The sequence below is a fragment of the Strix aluco genome, chromosome 16 (genome assembly GCF_031877795.1).
Source record: "Strix aluco isolate bStrAlu1 chromosome 16, bStrAlu1.hap1, whole genome shotgun sequence".
NCBI classification, from domain to species: Eukaryota; Metazoa; Chordata; class Aves; order Strigiformes; family Strigidae; genus Strix; species Strix aluco.
Window position 1 is genome coordinate 8,393,897 of NC_133946.1, and position 26,358 is coordinate 8,420,254.

Here is a 26,358-nt window from a genome sequence, read left to right on the forward strand (position 1 = left end):
AGCTTGAACTGACACTTCAACGTCCAGGGAGACATTTTTTCTGCAGTCAAGAAAAACCCCACAAACCCACACACAAAACAACCTAGAAGCCCTATGCGCAATATTAGCATGCTGCTTTCTGTGCCACGACAACAAAAGACAGAAAACCTAAAACCTACTAGCCGTAAAACCTGCTATCCAAATACACCAGGTAGATACAAATAAATAAATGCTTATTTTGTGATTTTCAGTTTTTATTAGAGCCAAAAGTTAAGTTGGACAACAGAGCACATATAAGCATAAAATACACATTTACAGAGATCCTTCCAATATCTAAATTAGTTTCCCAATTATATTTCACTTGTCCCGTCAAAGCAGGTTCAATCAGGCAGAGCCAAAGACACTTCTGTCACTGTTACGCATATACATTTCTTTACCACGTCCCACTAACTTAGAGCTACTGATCTGAATGAGAAATCAGGAAAACTGGGAATGAAGAATGGAAATCAAATGAAGAAATATTTCATTTCACTTATCAGCAGCAAATGCATTTAATCAGAACACAGGGCATTACTAAATTTCTCATGACATGGGACAATTGAATTGTACCTAACTAGATTATTTTAGCAGCAGTTTTTACCTGCTTTACAGTGATTTCCTCAAGTCTACTCTTCAAGGAAAAAACCAATTCATCTGTTAATTTACTGTTCACAAGACATTAACCATTTTTGGTATCAAAAAAATAACCTACACACAAATTCAGCAAGTCTATAGCATCACCTATATCACTCTTGTATTTAAAGACACTGTTGCCAAGGTCATATATTAGCATAAAGCCTGCTCACTTCATTCACATTACTATTCATGTTAGTAATTCTACTACCTTCAGCTGGTCCACTTACGTGGTTGTTAAACCTGATCAAAATTTTTCACTCGTATATTACAAGTTGCATGGAATTTGGCTATGTAACTCCCACTAGAGCCAACATAACTTATGTAGATAGATGTGATGCTATCCTGAGCATTAATGCTAGAGTCCTCTTAAACTCAGCCTGGAAAGCTAACAGAGTGATGAGTGAAAAGAACCTGCTTCTGCTGATTTCAGCAATGTCAGACACAGCCCAGTTTGTAGTTCTTGAAGATCAGCCAACACACAAAAAGCAAAACCCATACCTCTAAAAAAAATAAGCACAAATACTAAATCTTGTCTTGCTTTAGTCAATACAGCTGCTAAGTAGATACCTAGAAATACACTTACCAGAAAAAAAAACCCTAACAAATTAAGCTTTTTTTCTACACCACAAACGCAAACCTAGCTTTCTGTATTGTACTTGAGAAAGACATGCCAGATGCATCGATTGGTGTACACACTGATTTCTTATTGCTTCAAAAACACTAAACAGTTGACTTTATGTCCATAAAATATATTGTTATAAAAAGGAGAATGCACATGCCTGATTTAAAACAAGCTTAGTCTTATGTCTTCCAGCACAAGCCTCATTTCCAATAACAAAAGTGTCTACTGATGATTAATTTTAATAGCCCTTGATCACACACCCACTTTTCCCAGTCAGAAATCTCGGAATTCTAAGCTTAATAACACCAAAGTTCATATTACTATCCAACTTAACAACAACAACTGAGTTGCATCAACATTTTTATTCCAAACTGATTTTTCCCCTGGTAAACATAATCCTAAGCAAAGCTCTCCTCAGTAACCTTTCCCTGGAAAATTCTATAGGAAATGAAATGTAATACTCTATTAAGACTTGTTTTGCAAACAGAAGTGAGAGAGATCACCCAAGCATGCAGAGTCATTAAAATGGATCTTACATATATCATTATAAATTTAATAATCTCCATGACGGCTAGAGTTCAAGTTAAAATGAATGTCAGCAAAGCATGACCAATTGATGTTATCCCAGCTGCCACTGAGCCTCACTTGGGGTTATATTATACATTCAGAGGCCCCATACTACATGTGCACCAAATACCCAGAGCCAGGAGCAGATGGGAGATGTAGGCTTCTATACCTATCAGCAAGGAGACACAGACATAATTGCATATTAATTTTGGTGCATCAGAACAATTATAGTGTACTTTGGTGTCACAGGTCCCAAATGTTTTTCCCATCATACTCTCTATGCTGTATAATGTTGTATAGTTAAGGAGAAAAAAGTGTACTAGCAGCCTCCAGAAAATAAGTCAATAGAAGGATTTTGTTTCAATTCTTATTGATTTACTTCAGTCCCAGAACACTTCCTTGAAAAAAGTAGAAGGAAGACCTTGGCAGCTTATCAGTTAATAGATCATGCTTAGTGCAATTAAAATACATTGAGGACTTCTATTTTGTTCCCCAAATAAATGTTCCCTAAATGCAATTTCTCTAAGAAAACAGCTGCATTTTATCCAATTTCTGAACGTTTTCCAAGCTGCTTACATTTCTAATGGGGTGACAGGGAAACCGCTTTTATTCTTCAGCGGACTTGACAAAATTGTGACACAAACCTCCCTCTCTCCGAAATTAGACAGCACTGTCGAACAGCAAAAATAATAGCTGACGGTCAATTTTTTTTCCAACTCACTTTTCAACTGAAATAAAAATCATATGTAAAAGCTTCAGGAAAAAGGAGCTCTCCACACAAAGCTGAACACACAGTGTTTTATATCACCCATCAAAACCGTGTGGAAAACAACACAAATGATTTAAACAGTAGAAACTTGTCAAGTTTTACAGTTTGCTTGACCCATGCCAAGAAAACAACTTTGAAGTCCCAATTGCTCACAAGTTGTCTGAGATGGCAACTTCATTTAGGTCAACTTAATGTGCCAATCCGTTACTATTAAATCATACAATAGTACCTTGACACACAGAGCTTCCACAAAGCACTTGTACAAAATAAGGTCCACCAGCTGACATTTAGCACATTCCACTGTGTATTTTGTTTTGTTTCAAGTCAAAGAGACATCTGGAAACTACAGTAAAATACAAACGCTACCATCAGGACAATGAGGATACTGATGAGCATACAAATATAATCACCAAATGCCAAGAAAGCAATTTTTTAAACCTCTCTATTGATATCGGTAAAAAAGTCAGTTACAATAAATCAATGATCTAACCAGACTCAGTAAGTGTCAGTATACTTCATTTACACTGTAAGTCTCTTTATCAACAACTAACCAAAATTCTGTAGATTTCTCCCTTCTTTTACTCATATTACCATTTCCCCTTTCCTCAGCTCTTTGCTCCGTACATTGGAACAAGCCTGAAAAGAAAGACAAACATTTTTTAAAATATATAATCAGGAGAAGAGATCTACAGCTGGCTAAGCTTAGCAAGCAGCAACCGTAATTGAGAAGAGTTATAAGGAGCTCTCCGCCACTTGTATCTCATTCAGCAATTTAAGCAGAAAGTGCTTTCGCCTTTTGTCACTTACCCTTTTTTGATCTTCCAGTCCATGTGTCACAGGCTTTCTTTTCTGATGTTGGCTGGATTCAGAGCCAGGTTCCATTTCCCAGCTACAAAGACTCTTCCAGCCTCTTTAAGATTTCCCTAAAAATCCATAGTATGAACAACAAAAATCTAAAAATAATTTTTAAAAAAGGCAAACGAATTCCTTCAAACCTCGTCCATGCTTTTTATCATCCTTCTAAATTCTTGTTTGCCATCACTGCTCATTATCTTAACAAGCAGCCATTCTGTGAGCCTCTATATCCTATTTTAGCTCAGATGAAGGTTTCCATTTACATGCCTTACAGAAAGATGACAGAGCTGAATCCAAACCCAGTAGTTTGTGCCACATTATTGCTCCATCAGCAGCCTTTTCAGTGCATTCCTGGCACGGATAATTTATATGTCAATAAAGGTGTAAATGTGCATTTAATCCACTGTGTTGATATTATCAGCATCCCTCTCTTGGGCCACCTTCCTCCCATAAATCAATGTAAACACTTCACAGCGATAATTGCCTTTTGCAAATCTAGCAGGTGTTAATTACGTAAAATCATCCATGCACGCTTGTCATCATCTTCTACGTATTCAAACAAATACCTAAAAGGGGGGGAAAAAAAAAAAAGCAGTTTTTACCAGCTTGAAAGAAAACACAGCTACTGATATTCTTTGTCCATCACCTGGAGCTCCAAGTCAGAACTGATACAATAATTACATATTTTGTACACACTACGCTCTTCATCTAAGCCTCTCTAAAGGCTTTGATGCCTATTTAAAGGGTTACCTTGCCTTTGGGCCTTCTTGCATAAAGACACCCCAGAATGACAAGCATTGTGCATCGGAGTCGAGCCTAGTGCCATGCCAACTGAAGTCTGCAAGGATGAACTCAGGCTTCCAGGATTCAAGTTCTGGATCTAAAGCCAAATTTATTGTTCTTCTGGGGTCTCTTACCCAGGGATCTTTCTCCACAGTTCATAAGGTTATTGTGTGTCACCTCCCAAAATCCCAGGCACAAGAATACGTGAATGAACAGGTTATGTTATTACTTGGGAAAGAAAGTGGCACCTGAAATCACAGGTTAGCAACTCCACCACCTTGCAACATTGTTCTTTCTGTACTGAGAAGCACAAGTTTACTGCAGCAGAGACAAATCATTTCCCTGAGTTAATTTGTAAGGTAGGATCAATATCAGCAGGCTTCAACGTGCAGGCACCAGAAAAAGCACATTTATTAAGCTGGATTCCATACCTAAAAAGGCTAAATATTGAATCAATTTCTGCAACCTTAGCTGAGCATGGTGTAAGACCACATATTTAGCTGCATGCTGTTGATACAAGGTCTGGTCATGAGACAAGCACAAAAAAAATCCAAACCTGTGTATCCTACATAAATGAAGACAATACTAAGAAAGAAAACCATCCTAATAATCAGACATTCTCCCATCACTAAAGGGTGGGTAGCATGAAAAAGAGATTTTCTGTAAACATTGTAGAAGCTGGTTATTGGTAGCCCACTCTCATCTTTCTACAAAGCCTCAGCACAGCCTGAAGCAAATACCCAAATCAAATATCCAAGTTAAATATAATGTAGATTTTTGGTCAAATGCATAAATGGGTTTGTTCTACATGCTGAGGTCCCTTGGTATTCCAAGGCAAAAATCACAAGACAACAGGTAAAATACTGCTTTTGCCCATCGCTTCAAAAGCTCTCTTACTGCTCCTCACCATGAAGCACTAGGGCATTAATCCTTTTTTTTTTTTTTCTTCTGCTGAGTACAGGAAAGAATATGACCAACTGCAGTGATGCTGCTATGCTTTGCCATTTGAAAAGTCATCTAAAAAACGCATCTAACCCATTTTATACAGTAACAAGAGGTTTCAAATTTTATTTTGAACCACAATCTCCTCCTGATCTGTGGTTTGACACCCGCTGATATCCATGCAAATCATACAGGTAGCTTGAAGGCAGTAAAGGGCCTTTGACCTCAGCAACAAATATCATGCAATGAAAAAACCCAACTTTTATAAATATCCTTAAGTTCCACCGACTAAAACTTTGTCCCTCCAGTGATTTCACTGTGATGTGACACATGAGACTGCATCAGTCACATCATGTAATGCCGTGCTGGAATAGCATGACATAACCAGTGCAACTAAGGACAGCGTCTCTCTGCATGAAAGGTCCCCTGAACCAGAAAAAAAAAAAAAAAAAAAAAAAAAGAGTGCTATCTCTCTGGAAGTTCCTGTGCATTCAATGTTATGGCTTCAACCATCGTGGAACCAGACAGACAGATTGGGGAAACATGCAAATTTGTATGTAGTACTTAATACATGCCTGTAACCTTAGAGCATGCATTACTGGATATTTAGTGTCACTGCATGAGTTAGCTACATTAATCTTCATATAAAAAAAAATATATTCATTAAAAAAAAGTATCCTGAAGCTTGAAGAACCATTTAATTCAAATCAGCCACAAACCTAAACATTTTATGTACCCAGATTGAATTTATTCCTATTCCATCCAACCAAAAGAAGTTTCACTTTTTATCTCTGTGCATACCTAATTGCCAGGATGGATCTGTTAACAGTAAATTGGCATTAAAAACAATATAGAAACTTTAAGAAGAAAAAAAGTAAGGTTTGCTGTGGATATCACCACATAGCTGTGGATATCATCACAGAGCCATCAGAGATGCTAAAACCAACTAAACGCCAAGTGACCAGCAATCTCTGTTACCTCATTTTCCTACCAGTGAACATCCAGAGGCCCCAGTCAGGGTCTGGACCCCATACCGAAAAACCTCCATGCAAAACCAGCTTTAAGAGCTCATAGCCTAAACCTGACCAAAGCTTAAGCATATGACCCATCTCAATGAACCTCAGATGAATTAATATTCTTAGATTTACGCCTTCAGGGCTGTAACTGGATGGATCCATCCTCACACACAGCCCCAGAAGGACCCACACCTGCGCAAAAGGTCATTCAGAAACACGCGCTAGGTAACCTGATCCCCAACAACGCCTCCCGCCCCCTACTCTTCCATTAAAAGTAAAGCAGATTAAAAAAAAAAAAATAAGCAAACTTGTGTTTAAGGGGGAAAAAAAAATCTCGCATCATCGGAAATTTTTCATTCCCGCAACTGACTCTGTTTCACAGCAAACAAGCAAACCGAAATATGCTCGCGGGTCTTTCTCCACAAGTTTGGTTGTTTGTTTGTTTTTCTACACTGAAAATAAAAGCACAGCAGTAAGTTTCTCCGGTCTCCAACACAGCCCGAGGTGAAAGACAAAACCCTGCGGGGACACCTCCACCCGCGGCTGGCGTGGACTCCCCGGGAGGGGCCAGCACCCCTCTGCCCCAGCAGACAATAAAAAATAAAATCGATAATAATGATGATAATAACCGAGACCAGCAGCAGCAGCAGCACCTCCCGCCCGCCCGGAGCGCGGGGAGGCTCCCATCCCCGGCGGGGCTCAGCCCCTCCAGCCCGCCCACCCCGCCGAGGGAGCGGGGGGGGGCTGCAGACCCCCGACCCCCCACACCGCCCCCCCCCGGCCCCGCACCGCCGCGCCCCCCGCGGAACTTGCGACCCCACCGCCGGCCGCCCCGGCGAGGGAGAGCGCGGAGGAGCCGCTCCCGCCTCGGCACGGCGGGCGGCGCCGGCCCCGCCGAGCGGCGGCGCGGATGGGGCACAGCCCCGCCGGGAACCCCCCCTCCACCGACGCGGCGGCAGGAGCCGCTTCCCCGGCGGTGCAAGACTCGCTGCCGGCCCCTCACCACCGGCGGGGCCCCGCCCGCCCGGGGCCGCCGCTCTCCCGCCGCCGCCGGGACAAACTTTCGCATCGCTCCTGCGAGCCGGGCGGGCTCTCCCCGCGCCGCGGCAGGTCCCCGCCGGTACCTGCTGGTGCTAGCGCTGCTGCGGCGGGGCGGGCGGCTGGGCGCGCTGCTCCTCCGGCGGGCCGGCGGCCCATGCGCCCGGGGCAGGGCGAGGGGCCGCCCGTGCGCGCCCGGCTCCGGCTCCGCCGCTCCGCTCCGCGCCGCCGCCACTACTCACTCTCCCGTTACCCGGGCAACCGCCTCCCGCCCCCTCGCCTTACCCCCGCCCTTCTCGCACGCCCCGCCCTCGCCGGCCAACCACAAGGGCGCCCGCCGTGCCCACGTGATGCCGGCGGACCAATGGGAGGCGTGGGGGCTGCGGCCGTCGCAGTCAATGAAGAAGGCTCTTCGCAGGCGGGAGCGGGGTGTGAGGGGCGGTGCCTCGCCCCGCCCCGCCCCGCAGCCCCGCGGCGGAAGATGGCGCCGGGCGGACACCGGCCACCTGCTTGCGGCGGCCCGGCCAGCCCAAGCGCCGCGCAGGCCCCCGCCCGCCCAGGCGGGGGATCCCCAGACAAGCAGCCACTGGCAGCCCTGAGAACCCTCCGCAGCGGTCGCCGGCAGAGCGATACGGGTCGGGCTCAGAACGGGGTCAGGATGTGCCTTGGGATGGGGGGAGCATCGCTGCAGGACCGGGAACGGGAAACGGGCACACGGGGCCCGGGATGCCGCTCAAGAGGTGGCACAAGGCAGTGTTGCTCACGGAACACTGTAAATGCAATCTGTCGTTGATACCAAACACATCTTGATTAGGGAGGTATTAAAAAAAAAAAAGATATAAATGTGGTACCAGCCTCTCCTTAGTGCAGATGCTCAAATGGCTGGAGCAGAGCCAGCCTGCTCTGGAGCCTCCCAGGCTTTAACAAGCCGGCACTACTAAGGCCGGCTGGGTGTAAGCTCACTCCTCAGCCGCTTGGGCAGCTCGACACCGGCTCTGGAAATGGGAGCGTGGACGTGCTCTGCATCGCTCAGCAGAAGCCAGCTCTGGTCCAACGCGACTTACTGGCCCGTGGTGGTAGCTGGTAGCACACACCTGGGCCCCAGCTGGCCTCAAGCAATGTGTTCCCTTGTCACCCTGTATCTGAGCTAGCCCTGCCTGACCCACGCAGCTTCTGTGGGGAAGAAGAAGAAAACTCCACCAAATATCATCACAGATGGAAAATGCCTGGGGTTTACATTGAAAGATACAGCCTCAAATGGAGACACCTTTGACATTACTGTGGGACATTACCACTGAATTCCAGGCTGGCTGGAGGCCACAGAAGTAGGTAGTGCCAAGGAACTGTGGGTTTCTGAAGGCAATTGGCTGGTCATGGCTCGCTGTTTGCTCTGTCTACAGCCCAGGAAGCCCAGGATGGCTACTGCCTACTGCCTTTTGAGAGAGGTCAGTGTGAAGAGAACTGGTACCTGTTCCTCAGGAGGATGTGTTGGGTGCAGCATCAGCCTTTACCCCTCCCATCCCAGTACCAGCTCAGGATTTCAAGATATTTTATGTCCGAACTTCAGCAAGTCCTATGTGTGGCTTTCTGTGGCATCTCCTTGTGGAAAGAAAATTCAGTTTCCCCACAGATAAAATGATGACTACAGTCTTACCTTGCTTTTAGCTTTCTCCTCAAGATTGTTGATTCAGCAGAGCTGCAGCTTTCAGCCCAGTATTCAGGATGCTAACATGGAATGCCAGTAAATAAATTTTACATCTAATTTAGACCATTCCTTGAATTTAAATGTTAAAGTGCATGGCGTCTGTAGAAAGAAGTCTATGAACTTAGGTTGCCTGAGATTTTGTTTAAACTTACCTGGGAAAACAAGATGCCACGAACACCTGGGCTGCTGTGGCTCTCGAGACCTTGAAGGACATTGTGGCTTGCAGAAGGCTTTGCCACAATGCTCAGTCTTGCCTGTGCTCGAAGGCCTTTGCAAGCATTGCTGAATGCTGGTGCCTGCGGAAGATGACATTTCCATCACTCCGTAACTCAACTGCCATTTTTCCTATCTGATCGATGTTTCACATGCAGACAACAGGAGCGAGAAATTAAGCCAAATCGATTCTTTGGCAAATTCAGATGGTGTATTAATACAGAAAGAGATGTTTCCTAACACAGTAATAAGAAACTCTGCTTCTACTGTAAGATTTTTATATTTAGAAAAATCTTCATTTAAAGTATGTGGCTAGAGGTAGAAAAGAAGGTTATAATAGCCTAGTCTGTGATAAAGGAAAATTTCAATTCAATGGGACTGCTGTAAAGGCCCTTATTTATTTTTCTCAGCAGTTGCATTTTGCCTTTCACTTGCTTGCCTGCAGCTTTGGTTGCTGTGGAGGTTTTCTTCTGTAAATTCTTCAAAGTGATGGATTTTCCCTTTGAAAGAATGCTTGACTGTAGAGAACTACAGAAGTGTAACCTTTTTTATTTTTTTCCTGTGCGTGTGTGATGCTTTGAGCTTTGAAAAGACAGGTGTACTGCCACGTCTTTTGTTAATTTGCATGCCAAGAGCCTGAAAATTTGCATTACTGGTTTCATACTCCCCAACTGAAAGACAAGGACAATGATCTTCTACTCTTGCCAGTTAAAGATCATCTGCAAATACACATTCCTCTCTAGCTCAGATTAGTGAGACATTCAGCATTTTATGAATTAAAGAAGCATAAGGCATATTTTTATTGATTAAATGTTACGGTTGTAGCATGAAGGACTAACATACAAGGTGTTGCACATATGTACCCTCGCCAGTGTTTACAATCCAGACAGACAAAAGGCAAAACCAACATTTTAATCTCTAATATCAGAAAGCTATGGCACAGAGCTGATGAGAGGAATTTGCCAAAATCATGTCTCCAGCTAACATCAGCATCTTAACCACAAGCTATTCCGCTTCTTGTTGGTTCTTATCCTTTTGATGTGTTCCAGCCTGTTTGATAGGTAAAAGTAATCATGTGTTGAGTTACAGGCTTGGACTCTAAAAAGATAATGATCAAAGCCCAAGTTCTCATCTCAGTGATGAGAACTGACACTGGAGCAATTTGATGACTTCATTGGACATTAACGCAGTAGTAATTCCCTTATTTAAGAGTCCTTACAGAACAATGGGTAACATTGTCCTATAAAAATCAGTAACATGCACACCTTTAGTCTAGGGATAATATCATTCAAATCCCAATCCAATTCCTATGACAAAGCCATTTAGTATGTTCACAAAAATGAAATGGTGGCGGGGCAGAAGCACCAGCCTGGGACTCGGGACTCCTGAATCTGTCACCTTTCTGTCATCTAAGCCCACACCGGGTACCATGGAAGCACACTGGATTCCCACAGGATAAAATTTAAATGCCAGCCGTGCATTGTAAATGCGTTAAATCAAAGATTGCCTTTTGCCACAAACTCCATAGTAATTCTAACAAAAACAGCGCTTGATCGTAGCTGGAACTTCAAGACACCGCGTCCACAATGATTAAGCATGTGCACACTAATACTGAACGTGTTTTGGAGTTGTGATCTCAGCAAGGACAGCAGGATCTGGCCCGTTGCATTTTAATTACCACTGCAATACAAGGCTACTTAGATGCTGTGAAAGCCACGATGCCATAATCACGTGCTTCGCCATAAGCATTTGAAAATATGAGGCTTCCTTTGCAAGTGCGTTTTTTCTGACACTACAAAATGTCACAGAAAGTTCAGTTCTAAAACAGTAAGAGATGCCTAAAAATACTGAATATTATTCATATTCTTAAAGAACTAGATTTTATAGTAAGTGAAAAATAAGTTTCATAATTAGAAAACAAACTTTCATAAACAGCTACATGCAATTCATCATCTAAAGAATTTAAACCATTTAACTTCAGATAATTCAGCTTTGATCCTTAGACTGTAAGAGTCAACATTTCCTGAGGTGTTTTCACAGTCTTTTCAGGACAGCCTTGAGTTCATTTGTCTGTGTGTCTGCTGCAGGGTCTGGTAAAACATTCTGTTATGAAACTGATGGCTGCAATGGTAGGATTGTTTAGAGAGCAGAAAAACAGGGATGTTAAACTAAAATAGCAAAGCCCTCATTAATTTTTCAGGCTCTGTTACGTACCTTTTAGCTTTTGGCTGTAGCTAATCTAATTGAATGTTCATGTAAGTTCTGACTTAAGGCAATGAATTCTTAAAAATGTCTTATTTTGCATTTTTAAGATGTTATTGTGTAATGCATGTACATTAAGAAAAGTTGTTGCTTTTGGGAACAGAATGCATCTTGAGAATCTATTTAGCTCTATGAAATCCAATATAATCTTTGAAAGATTAACTCTTGAGATAGCTAATAGGTTTCCTCTAGGACAGCCAGATGCTGTCATTCTTTGTTGTATTGTTTGGGGGGGGGGGGGGGATTGTTTTGTTTTTCAAATATTAAATATTTCTTTAAATAAAATTCAGATTTGGAAATCAACTGCTCATTTGATCAATGGAGCAAAACAGGTATATAACATCTTAGAAGGTGCTTCACCCATTTACCTCTCCTGTGATCTGAAAACCATTAGACTAAAGAGAAAGTTCAAATGCTAAATTTAAATGACACTTTTAAAAGAAAAGGGACAGTTGTTCTCTAAGAATTATGTCCACTCTGTACTTGTTAAAAGGTGGGTACCCCTACCTCTTTGGTAAGGAGTACATAGATTCCTCACTCGTGGTTCATAAGGACAGCTGCTTAGATGGAGTAAAATGTCACAAAACCATGTCTCTACAGCAGTTTACCCGAACTAAGAATTTGCTTCACAGTGCCTTATATTTACAGTGTAAATATTCTAAGACAACTATTGTTATTGTTAGCTAGCGACTCTTTTGTCCTCAGAGTTGTCACTCTGTATTTCCATGACTAGAATACGCATCTCCTCAAACTTCATCCATGGCTTGTATCCATGGACAGCCAGCACATTCCATGGTCACTCGTTATTACAACAAAAAGCCTTTGCAAGGGTCAGTTAGGGTTGCTGTGAGCCATTGCTCCAAGATTTTACCAGTACTCCCACACTGCCAAAGCAGCCTGCTCTCTCCTTGAACCAGTATGTATATTCTCTCAGGATATCAGAATTTTTTAGTAAGTGGCACCTTGCTACACTACAATTCCGTCACCATCAAGTACTTACTTTGCATCATGGCATCAAAATCTTGGTATTGGCTTATGTGCTTTAAAATAAAACAGGGGTAGGAAGAAGCAATTTGGTGACACTTTTTCAATCCTCGCTTTGGCAGGTGAGGCCAAGAGCAGACCTCAGTTGTTTGTCTGCATTCCCAAGATCTTCCTTGAACATCTGCCAGATGTGGTGGCATTCTTCAAATTGTCTCTGCAGTTAGTGTCTCCTTGGCCTCTGAAGCCTAGCTGTCTATTCAGAAACAAACCCTTTCTCAGGCTGCCAAAGGAAGTGGGACATCCTAACCCTCACACCACGCTTGCCTCAGCCTGCCACTGCTGCTTAACCGGAGGATTCCTACTTGGCCGTAGGGACACCATTAACCATGGACGACCCCACAGTGCAAAATGGTTATTAGTTGTTATTCGGTGGAAGGTCCATCTCAGAGAAGCGAACCTGACCTGTTACCCACCTCACAATTTCCAAGATTGGAGATCTTTGTTTTGCTTGAACAGGACACCTTGAAAGTGTCATGGGAGATCTACAGTCAAACAAGGTCTCCAAAACACATTTTCCATGTCTTCTTTTATCTGAACAGAATCTGTCTTACAAGTTAGTCATATATTCTGTAGAAGGTTTTAGACTGCATATAAACATGTTTAATGAAGCTGAATACTGCAAGCATAAGCAGCAAAAATATTTTGTTTACTTAACATTTATACACACTCAAGTAAAAGCTTGTTAAGTTTGGTTGGCTAAGCTTGTTTTCAAAAGGGACCTAGAAGGCTGAAAAAATTAAATAAATCAACATATGCATAACAACACAACTATTCATATTAGCATTCTAGTTAAGTCAATGATTAATTCTTGAGGAAGACGTGGTGGTAGAACATTTAGTCTAATATCTAGTAGCAATATTACAATCAACTCAAAATTCCAGATTGTATCAACACATGCATATGTAATATAGGAGAAACTTTCAGAGCCTAAACTTTAAAGAGAAATCAGAATAAACATGTGCTTATTTGAATATTTAAATGTAAATTCAAACTAGCTACTCTCCACAATTGGCTTGTAGATATCTGCTCTGTCTGCAAATAAAGAGGTCACTAGAGTATTCTGCTGACTTTAAATGGCTAAACTGGAAGAGCAGGATAATGGCACAGCAGCAGCAGAAATTATTAATTCTGAAATAAATCAGCAAATAAGTCAGAAAAGTTCATATGATCTCTAGTGGGATGGTGAGAGACACTACAATGGTGTCTTTTTTAAAACATGACTAGCTGCTCTGTCTTGGACAATCTGGACACGATGAATGTTGTAACAGAGCTTTGAATACAGGTTTGATGGGTTTTTTTCCCCACTGATAAGAGTTCTCCATCTATCAGTAAAGATTGCAATAACACAAACCATTACCCAGCTGGGAGCCATAAGACCAGCACTGGAGAGAAAACTGAAACCTTCTGCAGAAGGTCAGTCTTTTCACACTGACTCAGAAGAGAGGAAACTGAGCTTTTCCTCTTGGGAACCGTGAAAGATGGTATGAGATGCCCAGTATGGGATTAAGAGGTGAGCATGAATGCCTGAGAAAAGCAGCTTTCTACAGATTTTAATTAGTGGCTACAGCAGCGAGGGAATTCCTTATCTTAGCAGGCCAGGAGAGGAGGACTTTCAATATCCAAACCAAGAAGCAGAGAGGACAGCCCTTATTTCCCTACTCCAACTCTGTCCTTAAATATGCAGTACTCCAGTGTCTTGAAAAGGCTGTTGGCTTACCTCCCACAGGCTCATTAACAGTTCTTGCCCTCTCCCTGATTTTCTTTGCAAGGAAAAAGAAGTTAACTGGGAAGGTCCATGGACAATCTTGTGGCTACAGAGATAAATCATTAAGATAGAAAAAAAAAATTTCCTTGTGTCCCAATAGTAACATCTGCATCAGTTTTTGTGAAGGTTATTCTGGAGTGTTGGATTTTGGGGTATTAATTTCAGTAATGTTACTAAAGGCTTCCATAGGTTTTAGATTGTAATGGAAACAGAAGCAGCTGAGTTCATCTAGAGGCTCCAGCTAGAAGCTGGTAGGCTAAAATATTCTCCAACTGGATAAAGCCCTAAGAAACCTGGTCTGATCTCACAGCTGACCTTGTTCTGAGCAGAAGGTAGGACTAAAGATCACCCAAAGACATTCTAACATGAATCATCCTATCATCATATAAAAATAAAGAATATACATTACAGAAACCAGTGCAGATGGTAGGACAGAGAAGATGGTTCCCATCTAGAAAACAAACAATACATTTTGAAAAGATTGCATTATACCAGTTATTTTACAGTCTGAGGTTACGTAAACCTGATAGAGGAACTTCTGTTTTCCTAATAGAAGCCTATGGAGAGAGCAGTATGAATCTTTCAACACTGATGCAGTCCTACAAGATTCAGCTGGATTTAACCAGGACCACATTTTAATTGGGGAAGCACAAAGACTGTGAATAGAAGATTAAAAACATTGCTAAGAAGTTTTTACATTAACTCTGTTAATATGAAAGAGATTATTTTTAAAAATGGGCATTTACAACCTCACGTGATCTGTACATCAAAGTATTTGCCTCGATTCTAAGGCAAGTTTATATGACTACAAAAATCTTCATGAACAGGTGAGCTAAGGGACAAGAGGAGAGAGGTTGTGGGTTCACATTTTTGCTTTAATATTAGTATTTTGCACTTCTGTAATCTCTTTCATCTAAGGATTTCAAAGCACTCCACGGACATTAATGAATTAAGCCTCACAGCAGTCCTGAGAGAAAAGGTAATGATTTAAAGATTGAAATTCAAAGAGACGAATGGATATAAATGGGAAATAGCATTCCTAAAATTTCATATACTACTTAGACCATATGGAAAACCCACTATTTTCCTCTTCATTTATATCCTATGAGCTTTCAAGGCAATTTATAGCACTGAAAAAATTAAGAAGTGTTTACAACTGCTTACATACAGAGTTTGGTTACGATGACAAAAGTAGTAGCAAAAATGAACAGGGAATGGATCAGACTGCAAAAAATGGGTTGTTTTGCACATGTTAAGCTTAGTTTCACCCTATGGAAGTATTGAAACAGATTTGCTTTACAAATTACAACATTTAGGATTGTATGAAATAACTGAGACAGCAGAGTTAGAGAAATACTCTCCTGCTCAGAATCAAACCCAAAGTCTCTGAACACAAAGGCCACAGCAGAAGGAAGGTGTCTTGGCACTCACTGGAATGGAGGCAAGGAAAATGCACAGTATACAATACATTAAAATGCATTTACATCTTTAATGACCAGCCAAATCCCAGTGCCTTTGCTAACCTGACAAGTTTTGTATATAAATAATTCTATTATTAGTTAGCAGAATTCATCCCAAAGGATGCAATATCAGGTGCAGTGATAAAAACAGTATCTTTCAGAAAGCAAGCTAAGCCCTTGATGCACGGGGACATGGCATTTCAGGGAGTGAGCAGGTATTCTGTGAAGTCCTGCAACTTTTCTTCCCCTTTTATGTTTCCACTGGTTGCAGATATACTTTCGAGCAATTTTGCAGTTCTCCAAGCTGTAGAAATTCATAAGCAAGACCCAAAGGGAAAGTGCCTTGTGTCTTCCAGGGAGAATATGTGCTGTAATCATGTAATGAGAGATCTCTCTTGATGTACAGCTTTCATTCAATGAAAGAGTCAACAGTTGTGTTAAGGGCATGTAATTTCCTAGCTCAGAAGTTCTTGCTGTCCTGGGGCATTAGGAAATGAACCTCTTTGCAATTCGATTTTTTTTTTAAGTTTTTTTGAAATTGATTATTCATACTTTGAACAGAGCTTGGAACTGAGAAGTATCTGCTTGCAGAGAAAATAGCTTCACATCAATCAAGAAAGCCTGCAAGTACAAGTGGAAGCTCACTTCACCCTCTATAAAAAGCAAACAAAACCTGAGTTATAATACACACACATTAGCCTTTATTTACAATTATGATAATCAAGCTTCAAGATAAACACCTAGGAGCACATATTTCTGAAGGAGGGCGCTATTCCAAGTGTTCAACTATAAGAGCTGCTGAGTCGCTTTGGCCACCAACCGTTTGGTTCAAAAGAGGACCACCATTTATAGGCCATCCTCCCCTCTGCGTGGTGCGGCTACATATCTCCGCCTCTTCAGAGTATGGCAAGCTGAAAAAATGTCCAACCCCAAAATCAACATCACTATGCAGATTAACCAGGAATAGCAGTGTTACAGCAAATCCAGCTGCATCTATCCCTCTAAAACTATTCTAAGTCTTAGAAAGTAAAAGCAGATGTACAAGTCATGCCAAAACCCAGTTTTGTTCAATAACCTATCCCTAACAGTGCTCAGTAGCCAAAGACTGTGATAAGATGCAAGAACAAACCAAACACAGAGTTATATTTCTGTACTGTATGCTCCCAGCTTCCAGCAATTTGTGGCTCATAGCCTGAGCCAGGCAATGCCTTCTTGTTCTTCTGTTTGAACTGAGAGTAAATAAATACTTACAAGTCTTCCTCTGAAGATAAACAGCTGGGCAGTGATAGGCACCTGGGCATCCCACACAATTTCCTCATCTGTTTACAGTAAAATAGGTAAAACTGTGTATGAATTCTCATAAGGATGTGGGTAGAAGACAAAGCAAGACCCTTCTCAGTGATGCCCAGTGAAAGGACAGGAAGAAATGGGCACAAGGTGAAATACAGAAAATTCTGTTTAAATATTTTTAGTCTTTTTTTCTTTTTTTTGTTTAATTAAAGTTTAAGGGTAATCAAATGCTGGAACAGGTTGCTGAGAGAGGCTGTGTAGTCTCCACCCTTGGACACAATCCTGGGCAATTTGCTGTAGCTGACCCCAGTTGAGCAGAGGGTAAAACTAGGTGATCTCCAGAGATGCCTTCCAACCTCAGCTACACTGTGATGGTGTGAAATACCCTTGATTAGCAAGTAGTAGTCTGTTGCAAAAGATCCATATCCAAAGGATTTCTATTCTTCCTGGCTTGAAGCAAGACTTGAAATTTCATCTTCTATAGCCCAAACTCTTGTATTCTTATGAATAACTGTCTGCTGTCAGGCCAGAAAGTCACACACACTTAGTCATTCTATATAGCTTACCAGTTAAGACATTCCCTCAAAATATGGATAAGACAATTATCTGATACCTTTATCTTTAGTTGTCTTGTATGAACAATCTCTCATATAAGTCAACAGCGAAAGTGCTACCAGCTTTAAAACAGAGACTGTCCCAGCAAAAACATATATATTTTTTTTAACCTTCTGAGTTGCAGGTGCTTATGCACTAATGGTTTATCATGAATGGAACCTGAATTTTTCAGCTCCACAGTACAAGTAAAAACTTGAACTAACAGTTTTAATGACTGGTAACAAATATAAGATCAAAACAAGCTCTCTGGTCCTGCACTATGTAAGTAGGCAAAAGCATACATTTCATCAAGGGGTCATCCATCTCACAGAAGACATTGAAACATTTGAGAGGTCTGCAAAATTCAAGCTCCAAGACTGGGCTTCATCTCAGAAATCTTCACGCACACATCATTAACAGATTAAGAGCTTAAACCTCCAGTTTCTCAGCACAGGCATCTCTCATTTGAAGGTTATTTTCTCTTTTATGAGTAGCAACAGCCCTTATCCTCTCTATGGCTTAGCCATTAAGATGTGACATTTATTTCAGTAACTATTAATGCATCTGGATGAACAGCAAGATTTTACTTTCTAATCCAAATTCTATAATGATGTGCAGCATCAAGATACATATAGCTCTTTCTTTTTGAAAAGCAGAGGCAGTAGGTTCGCAGACTCCTATAGAAGTTAAGTCATCAGGACTCTCTCAATGTTCTTTATGTGCTGCACACAGACCACTGCTTTTTAATTTTCAGTACCCAAAGTTTGTGTTTATCCCAGGCTAACAGAGCTCAGACACCCCCCATCAGATCAGGAAAGCTCTTTAATCCAGAGCGGGAAAAAACATTAAAGGTAGAAGATTTTTAGATCTCAACTGTAGTTTGTTCTTATATGTGGAAATGCCTTTGGAGTGTTTAAGTGCTAAATTCTTACTTTCTGACAAGCTGTTCCCTTACCTATGTTTTTCACTTTCAAAATCTCTCCCCTAAAGCACGAAAGCAAGGGTATTTAAACTATGCATCTAAACTGAATAATGTCTACTAAAAAAAAAAAAGTGTAAGGAAGCCTAAGGATGGCTGAATCTGTCTTTCCTGACCCATGCTACTTATATCCAAGACGTCAATGTTTCCTCTGACAAAGTGCAACATGTTCTTCCTGTATTATTTAATAAAATAGAGTTTAAACCAAATTCCCAAATCCAAACATACAGACTCCAGAAAGATCAGATTTCCAGATTAAAAACAGTGAATAACACCTTACCTTGTATAACACTTTCAAAATCAAGCTCTAAGTCCACAGGTTATGCTTCTGTTCATTTATTACTAAGATTGGCTTCGCCGTTAGCCTGTACTTGTAGGAAGCTGATGAACATGCATTGCCTTTGCTTGCAGTACTCACTCAGAGAGCTAATGTTCTATTATAGTTTAATTATTTCCGTGACACTGACACTACCAAGTACTAATTCAAATACTAGTTTTAAAATGCAAGACATTAAAAGTTCCTCTGCTGCCTTGGGTGCCCCAAACTGGAAAAGCAAGCTCAAGAAAGAAAGAATAAGACTAAGATTAGAATTCAGGTGGTTCTTAGTCCCAGCTGAGGCATTCAGTGTCTCAGCGAGGCATGCAGCTTGGCCGCTGGCTAACTGTGTGACCCTACACCAGCAGGTACAAATAACAGCAATGTTAGATGCACACCAAAGAGAGTTTTAATCAAATAGAGTTTTAATCCCATGAGGAATAAAGGAAATGTGCTTGTTCCCAAGACAGGTTAGCACAATATTGAGTTGTCTTCTTGTTCACTTTTGCTGTTGTCAAATCAACCTGCTATGGTCTCTCCCCACTCTGTATACGGTAAAACTAGCCACAATCGCTAGTTATCACATATTGTCCTATTTAAACACCACACAAACAAATTTTCATTGCAATTACCAGGAATCGTCTTTATTTTGTTTGCAAGTGTCTGGTCCCATGCTAATTTAATCAGTTCAAGCAGTTACAAAAAATTAAAATCCATCCTAAAGTTAGCCAAAATTTACTGGAGTGCAAAACAAATCTAATACATTTATTTCATACTGGCAGTCCTAACCTGACACCTTGAAAGACATAAAATATTTTCAGGGAAGGGAAAAGACAGGGAGAAGAACAGTTGGAGATGAACCACAGATGCGAAATCTGCAGCTAACACCTTTCTATATACACCAGTTGTTACCACAACTCCTGAACAAAACAGGCAAGAAATAGCATGAGCCAGCCCTGCCACTCCATAGTGCTCGGTGGCTGTGGATGAGCCAAAAGAGGCATCACTTTGGTGGCAACATGCACCTCAGGTGAACATCTTTCTTCCTTTTTACAAACTCTTAAAGCTGAAGGAGAGTAGAAACAAAACCTGAAGAACCAACATCCAAAGTAACCACAAATGGATGATGTTTATTTTGGCTAATTTCTTCTTTACATTCAATGTATCCTAGGCTTCTTGGAGCAAGGAATCCTTTTTTGAACATTGCAATAAAATTAATACCAATAAAAGGTCCCTATATTTTTTGGCAATTTCACCTGAAACCTAGCTGCTACTGCTTATGCCTTGTAAGAGAAATTTCTCCATGGGAATTGTGTGCAGAGATGAGGTACTTGTAAAAAGGAAAAAGGTTCCATACCAAAAATACTCTGGATCAATCATGTAAATAAAAACATGCTTCCCTTTCCTACTTCCTAACTTTATTTATTTACATTTAAGGTTTTTTTTTTTGGTCTGAGTGGAGGAAAGAGGGAGTTGAGCAAAGAATGTTATGACTATTGACCTGAGACAGTCTCCTGGAAATAATCTAACAGCAGGGAACAGCAAGGCCTTTTCAAAACCAATGAAGCAAGAAAATGCTGTTGACCAAGCTATTGTGTCAGATTGGAGGGAAGGGAGAGGGAAAAAAAGATGGAGGAGAAGGAAGAGAAAGGATGAAACTATGCCTTAGACTCATACTTACTATTTCCTTTAACAGAAAACCACATATTTTCAAGGCCATCACTTTTATGCTATCTCTACTGTAACTAACTCCTGTTCCAAACAAGACACTTGTTTTTAGTGGCAGTCAGGCTGTGTGTTTAGGCTTATGACTGCAGGATTTTTGCTTGCAGCATGTGGTGCTACACAGCCTTGGATTTTCCCTGATCTGTCTCTCTTTATATGCCCTATGGTAGCTTTGAAAAACAAAGAAGTATTTCTGTAAACTTAATACCGGTTTATGTCCTTCTTCAGGAACTCTCTTTTCAGTAAAAAGCCAGAGACATACGAATTCTGAAATCTTCACATGTTTATTTTAAAAAAAGCTAGGGAAAAAACCCAAAACTCACCAACCAAAACATATTCCCCGTCCTAATGAGATCAGTAGCAGTCAGCATTGCCAGCACCACTTTCACTATGAAATCATGGCCTTACAGAGACCTTGAGGGTGAGGAGGACCTTGCTGGCGTATGTTTTCTGTGTGTCGCTTCAAGATGCTACTACCAGTACCAGCTGGGTCAAGCACTATAGCAAAGTTGGCCTTAGGAACTGAGATAGTGCACATACTATTTGCTTTCTACAGATGCTTTTTCTCTACAAAACCCCTTCTGTTTCAGAATTACAATGTACAATATTGATATATTGTTGGATCTGTACCTAATGGTACTTAAAAACATAATAAAGTGCTTATATGCCCTCTCAAATAAACAGCCTTCACCATCTTAACTTAAGAATGAATGTAGATGAGACACGGTTGTGTTAGAGAAATTTCCCACTCAGGATTTGAGTTTAGTTTGTGTTTAACAATCTTTGGTTCTTTTTGCTGATCTTTCATTCTTTTTGTGCAGGCACACAGAGTGGTTTCTCACTGAAATACAAAACCCTCAACGTTAATTCATCTTTTGAGTTAATCCATTTACACTGAAAGTCAAGAGACTGAAATTATTATTGTTGTGGACTGACAGTTAGGGGCTCCACTGGGAAGCCATAGCAGTGGATTTGACTTTCCCGGCTGCTCATCATTTTCCCACATCAAGTCTGCTAATCTAAACTGTACATAAACAAAGCAGGGTTTATTGTCTTTGAGCGTTAGGAAAGTCAAAACTGAAGCTGTGTGTGAACTCTGGCTTTTATTTATGTCATTTGTTGGTTAAACAGATGCATTTTTCCCACCACATCGTCAGGGAGAGTGGAATCCTGCTCTAAACCATCAGAAATCATCTATTCTTATTACTCAGATATGTGTAGCCACTATTCACACAGGGCAATTTCATGAATAAGTTAGTACATAAATACATTTTTAACCATGATATCACACTTCAGGATTCTTTTTTAAGAAAGAATTCCCTGGTTATTTCAAGAAGTAAAAACCAAACCAGAGCAGGCAGGTTTTCAGAACTTTGAATACCTATCCATAAAATAAATTTCCCCTACTATATCAAAGGCAGATGTTCTGCAGAAGCATCAACACCAATGTGCAGGAAAAAAATAATCTGAACCATTGATGAAATAATGAAGATACTTTTCCACATATTTAGGTATCAAATAAAATAGCCAAGAAAAATGTAATGAAAGAATAAAGACTAAACAAAAAAGCCACAAACCACCTTTTGGGATGAAAGCAAGCATGTGTAATGGGAGCCCAAAGGGTAATATATTCAGAAAGCTGTAAGTGCCTGGAAATGAAGGCTTAGAATGAAAGCTCCTCTTCAGCCATAACTCGTGTCACTAACAGAAAGCCATAATCTTTTTTCCTATGTTCTCACTATTATCCAAGCACTAAGTGTCACTTAAGAAGATGTAAGAGAGCAGGAATTTTCAGTGGGGTGGAAATCTTTTGTCGCCTGTTTTCCTATATATAGGAATGTTAAGAATAAAATTACAATTTTGTTATAGCTTTTAACTAATCTTTGGTTTACTGCTGCTGTGACAACCTTTTAAAGAGGTAGACTGTGAAATGAAATGATACTTTAACACTCTAATACACTGAAAGGGTTTTTTTTTTAACCAAAAATAGCAGTTTCAATATTAACACTTGAAAGATTAAAGCCCTGATGAAAGTGGGAAAGAAGCAAATTTGTTAGCAAGCAGGAAGGGATAGCAGTTCAAGATTTTTCATATACCTTTTTTGTATTTTGAGGGCTGGTAGATAAAATGCAACTGCCTGGAGTCAAAGAATCCCTTTGCTTTACAAATTTCTTATTAGTACCAGGAAAAATACAGCATTTTTACCTAACTATTTTTACAGAAGAGAAAATAGAAGCATTGCAAAGAGAAATTATTTATGGCAAAGGTCCTCCTCATCCACAATCTGTCATTCTTTCATAATATAGCTCCTATAAGAATAGTCACGGTGTTGTTTGCAGCACTGTTTAAAGAATAAGATACTAATCAGAGCAAGCAAGAAAGCCGGATATATCCGTGAGTTAGGAGTCAAGCTCAACGTACTGTTTGTTTCACTTCATAACTGGCTATTTACAAGGTTTCAGACTTAAGGCAGACTGTGGATTTGACTGGAATACCTGAATTTTGAACTGACTCACTCCCCAAAGAAGGAGCACAAAGAAATTTGGATTCACGGTATTCATTACTTCCTCTTAAAGTGAAAAGACTCTTCAGCTGCAATTTCTAGTATGTGCACAACACCTTATTCTCTTTTAAAAAGTAATTTATGTAGGTGATAAATATATATATACTGAGGTATTTTTAAATTAAACAGTATTTATTCACTGTTTCCATGAGACATAGATGTAGGTGACCAGAGAGGGAAAAAACAGCTAAGCCTGTCCTAGAAGGATACAAAGTTGGGTTTACACAAAAATTTGTCACTCAAAATATACCATAGGCTGCTTGCTCCAATAGGCAGGCTATAAATGTCTTTGGGGTAACTTCTTACCAAGTTGCTACATCGAGGGTCTTCTACCTTGAATAACTGGAAGATCAGATACAACCCAGCTCAGCCATGCCCTCTAATCATTCTCTCTCTCTTTTGGCATGCTGACATACGGACTGCTGAACTGATTTTCCCAATTAGAAAGGATCCTGCACACTGAGTCATTTTCAGGAAACAGTTTTCATTTTTTGAGCTGTAAGCACCTTATTAACACAAACCAGTCTATTACCTTTTAATACAGATACTAGATTTTCCATCCAGTATTTAAGAACCTAGTGCACAAGAACGAATATCTCATTGACAGGAACTCTGTTTATTGATCAAACTTATTTAGTGCTATCTTACAAGGCTTTTAAAGTGACAAGGGACAACTCCTTCTTCATCCCTCTCCCTACAACTGGAGAGATGATTAATAGAGAAGACAATTTCCAAAAAGAAGCTCCTCTATGTGGGAAGAGCTCTTCAGCCACTGCTTAGTGCGAGATGGAGAATTAAATAACCCAGTTCCCATTTAACCACAAACATTTTCTTAGGAAATAGCCCAGATCATTATATTTGAGTTTTTAATCCATATACGCCATCACTCATACAAGAAAAGTTACACTATATCTCTTCCAGAGAAAGTAATTAAAAAATATCATCTGTACAGTTTCAGCCATGGTAACAGCAAGACCTAACTGCTTATTATACCATTAATCAGTCTTACACAGGGCTTTGGGGTGGGTTTTTTTGCTAGCAGTAAGACAAAGAAGTGAAGTTTAGGACCCAAAGTGTTCTCATCCCAAAGTGTTTCTGTACTCTCTACTCTGAGGTAACTAGGCAATAAAATGCTTCAGTCACCCACAAGGAAAGCACTCAAACTGCAGTCATGCATCCATGCATTTGGGTATTGTCTTCTGGTTCCTCAATTTCACACTTTGCTAGAAGCACGCAGTAGCAGCAAGTTTCAATTACTCACATCTAAAACACTTACCAATATTTATGAGCCAGAACTGGCGGCATTTGGATCCCCGCTTCTGATATAGAGACAGTATCCTTTTGAATTTTCTAACGCTGTCTGGTTATCATTATTTTGAACATAGCTTTCTGCATCCTAAAGAGACATATTAAAGCAGGAATATGGCAACTGACACATTACTTACTCAAATCACATAAGTGCGGTAGCTTTTCTTAGCAAAGAAAAAGCATTTCTTCCTTTAAACTTAGAAGAAATGAAATGCATCCCCTGCTGCCATAAGTAATGACAGAAAGCAACCTTTTAAAATACTAAGTGGTTGCTCTATTTATTCATACCACAGAAATTACACGTTAGCTTGCCATGTGCACAGATGGATTCACATCTATAAATCACAAGTAATTCAGTAAAGTTTACTGCAGTACAGTTAACTTAATTTTTGGGCTTGTCAGTTCTGTTAGCATCACCCCCATTGCCTCAGAAGAAGATGGGAATCAGTCCAAAGGAGCGTCTAAGAAAGCATAGTCATATAAGGTATTACTACAGCAACTCCTCAGTTGATATAGCAGCAGCTAACTAGTATAGACTTTCACCCTGGAGCCATTTCTAGGTGAATACGTGTCTGAGTTATTACAGTCTGAGTTAAACTCGCTCTTACGTCACCCAGAAATAGCTAGTGACCAGGAAATCTTAGGACCAGGGCTAGGTTTTCTCTTACTTTATGTTCAGAAAAAATAATAGCCATATTCAGTATTTAGTGATCATCTATTTTCTCCCATTTGACCCCTTAATCCAGGAAAACAAAGAAACACTGAAATATATCTGCTGCTGGAGTTCACTCAACATTTCTATAATTAAGCCTGCTGAGAAACTCATTTTAGAGAGGGTTTTTTTTTCCCACAGAGAAGGGAAAACAGATTAATTCCTTGGCAACAAAATTCTAATTAATCAAAAATGTGTCTCTATTCATTCTTAGCTTCTTCATTACAATAAAATATCAGATGTTTACTGCTGAAATTACAGTCTTGATTCAATGCAAAATCAGGTGGCTCTTAAGATTTAATTATAAAAATAAAAATTAGGTTTATTGACTCTGCACAAGTGTTTATCTTGATCTGTGATTCACTGATTAGAGAGAAATGATTTAACATGAGGCAGGACTTTCTGCAAACAACTGTAGAAACATGCTTATCTCCAACCCAATAGACTGTCAATCATCCCAGCAAACTGTCCCCATGTCAACAGCAGAGAACTGGCTTTGTACCTCCTCAGCCTTATTCAAGCAATTATGTAAAGGAAAACAAAATTTTCAAGAGCAATCTGGGGCCATATATAAAGGCCACTTAAGGGACTACTTGCGCTGCCACCAAGGTCATTGCAGAGAGGTCTACTTTCTAGTACATACAAGCTTCCATCATGTCTTTTCCAGTATAAACAGTAGTTTTCCATGGCAATACCCCATCCATCATCTGATTCCATTTTCTTTGTGAGCCACATCTCTCTTCTGTTAATGACAATGCTAATATTCCCAGAATGGGGAGGTTTTGTCTTTTCGTAATTGGATGAACCTGACCCTGCCTTCCAAGTCCACCCAAATCTCCCATTCAAATCAGGACATAACCCAGGGTTTGATTCATGTATTTAATTGCCTAAAACTTGTGTCTCAATGCTAGTTTGTGCATACTGACATTTCTAAAGGAACAATAATGAACCTTACTTACCTGATAGTGTCTCTTTTTAATCATGTTTTGATATGAAATCCAGTCGTTGAGACATGAACTAAAAACCAGCAGTGGTGCTGGCTTTTCTGGTTTTCCATAGATTTCTTGAATCTGGTGGAATGGAGAACATGGAGATGTGTCTGAACCTTTCACTTTTTTCCACTTCTAGATAAAAAACACGCCAGATTTTACCTTTACTTGGTGTAAAGACAATGAT

At 40.3% G+C, this 26,358-nt stretch overlaps 1 protein-coding gene across 3 annotated transcripts in view; it reads right to left on the reverse strand.

Annotated features, from left to right (window-relative positions):
* The window catches only part of NAV2 (neuron navigator 2), a 423,664-nt gene extending 419,678 nt beyond the window's left edge, over nt 1-3,986 (reverse strand). For all 3 annotated transcript variants that reach the window (XM_074841830.1, XM_074841833.1, XM_074841829.1), the window contains exon 1: nt 3,420-3,986. In XM_074841830.1, the coding sequence (XP_074697931.1) occupies nt 3,420-3,494 (75 nt within the window). In that variant the 5' untranslated portion in view covers nt 3,495-3,986. The remainder of the gene's footprint in view (nt 1-3,419) is intronic.
* Nucleotides 3,987-26,358: the final 22,372 nt, after the last annotated feature.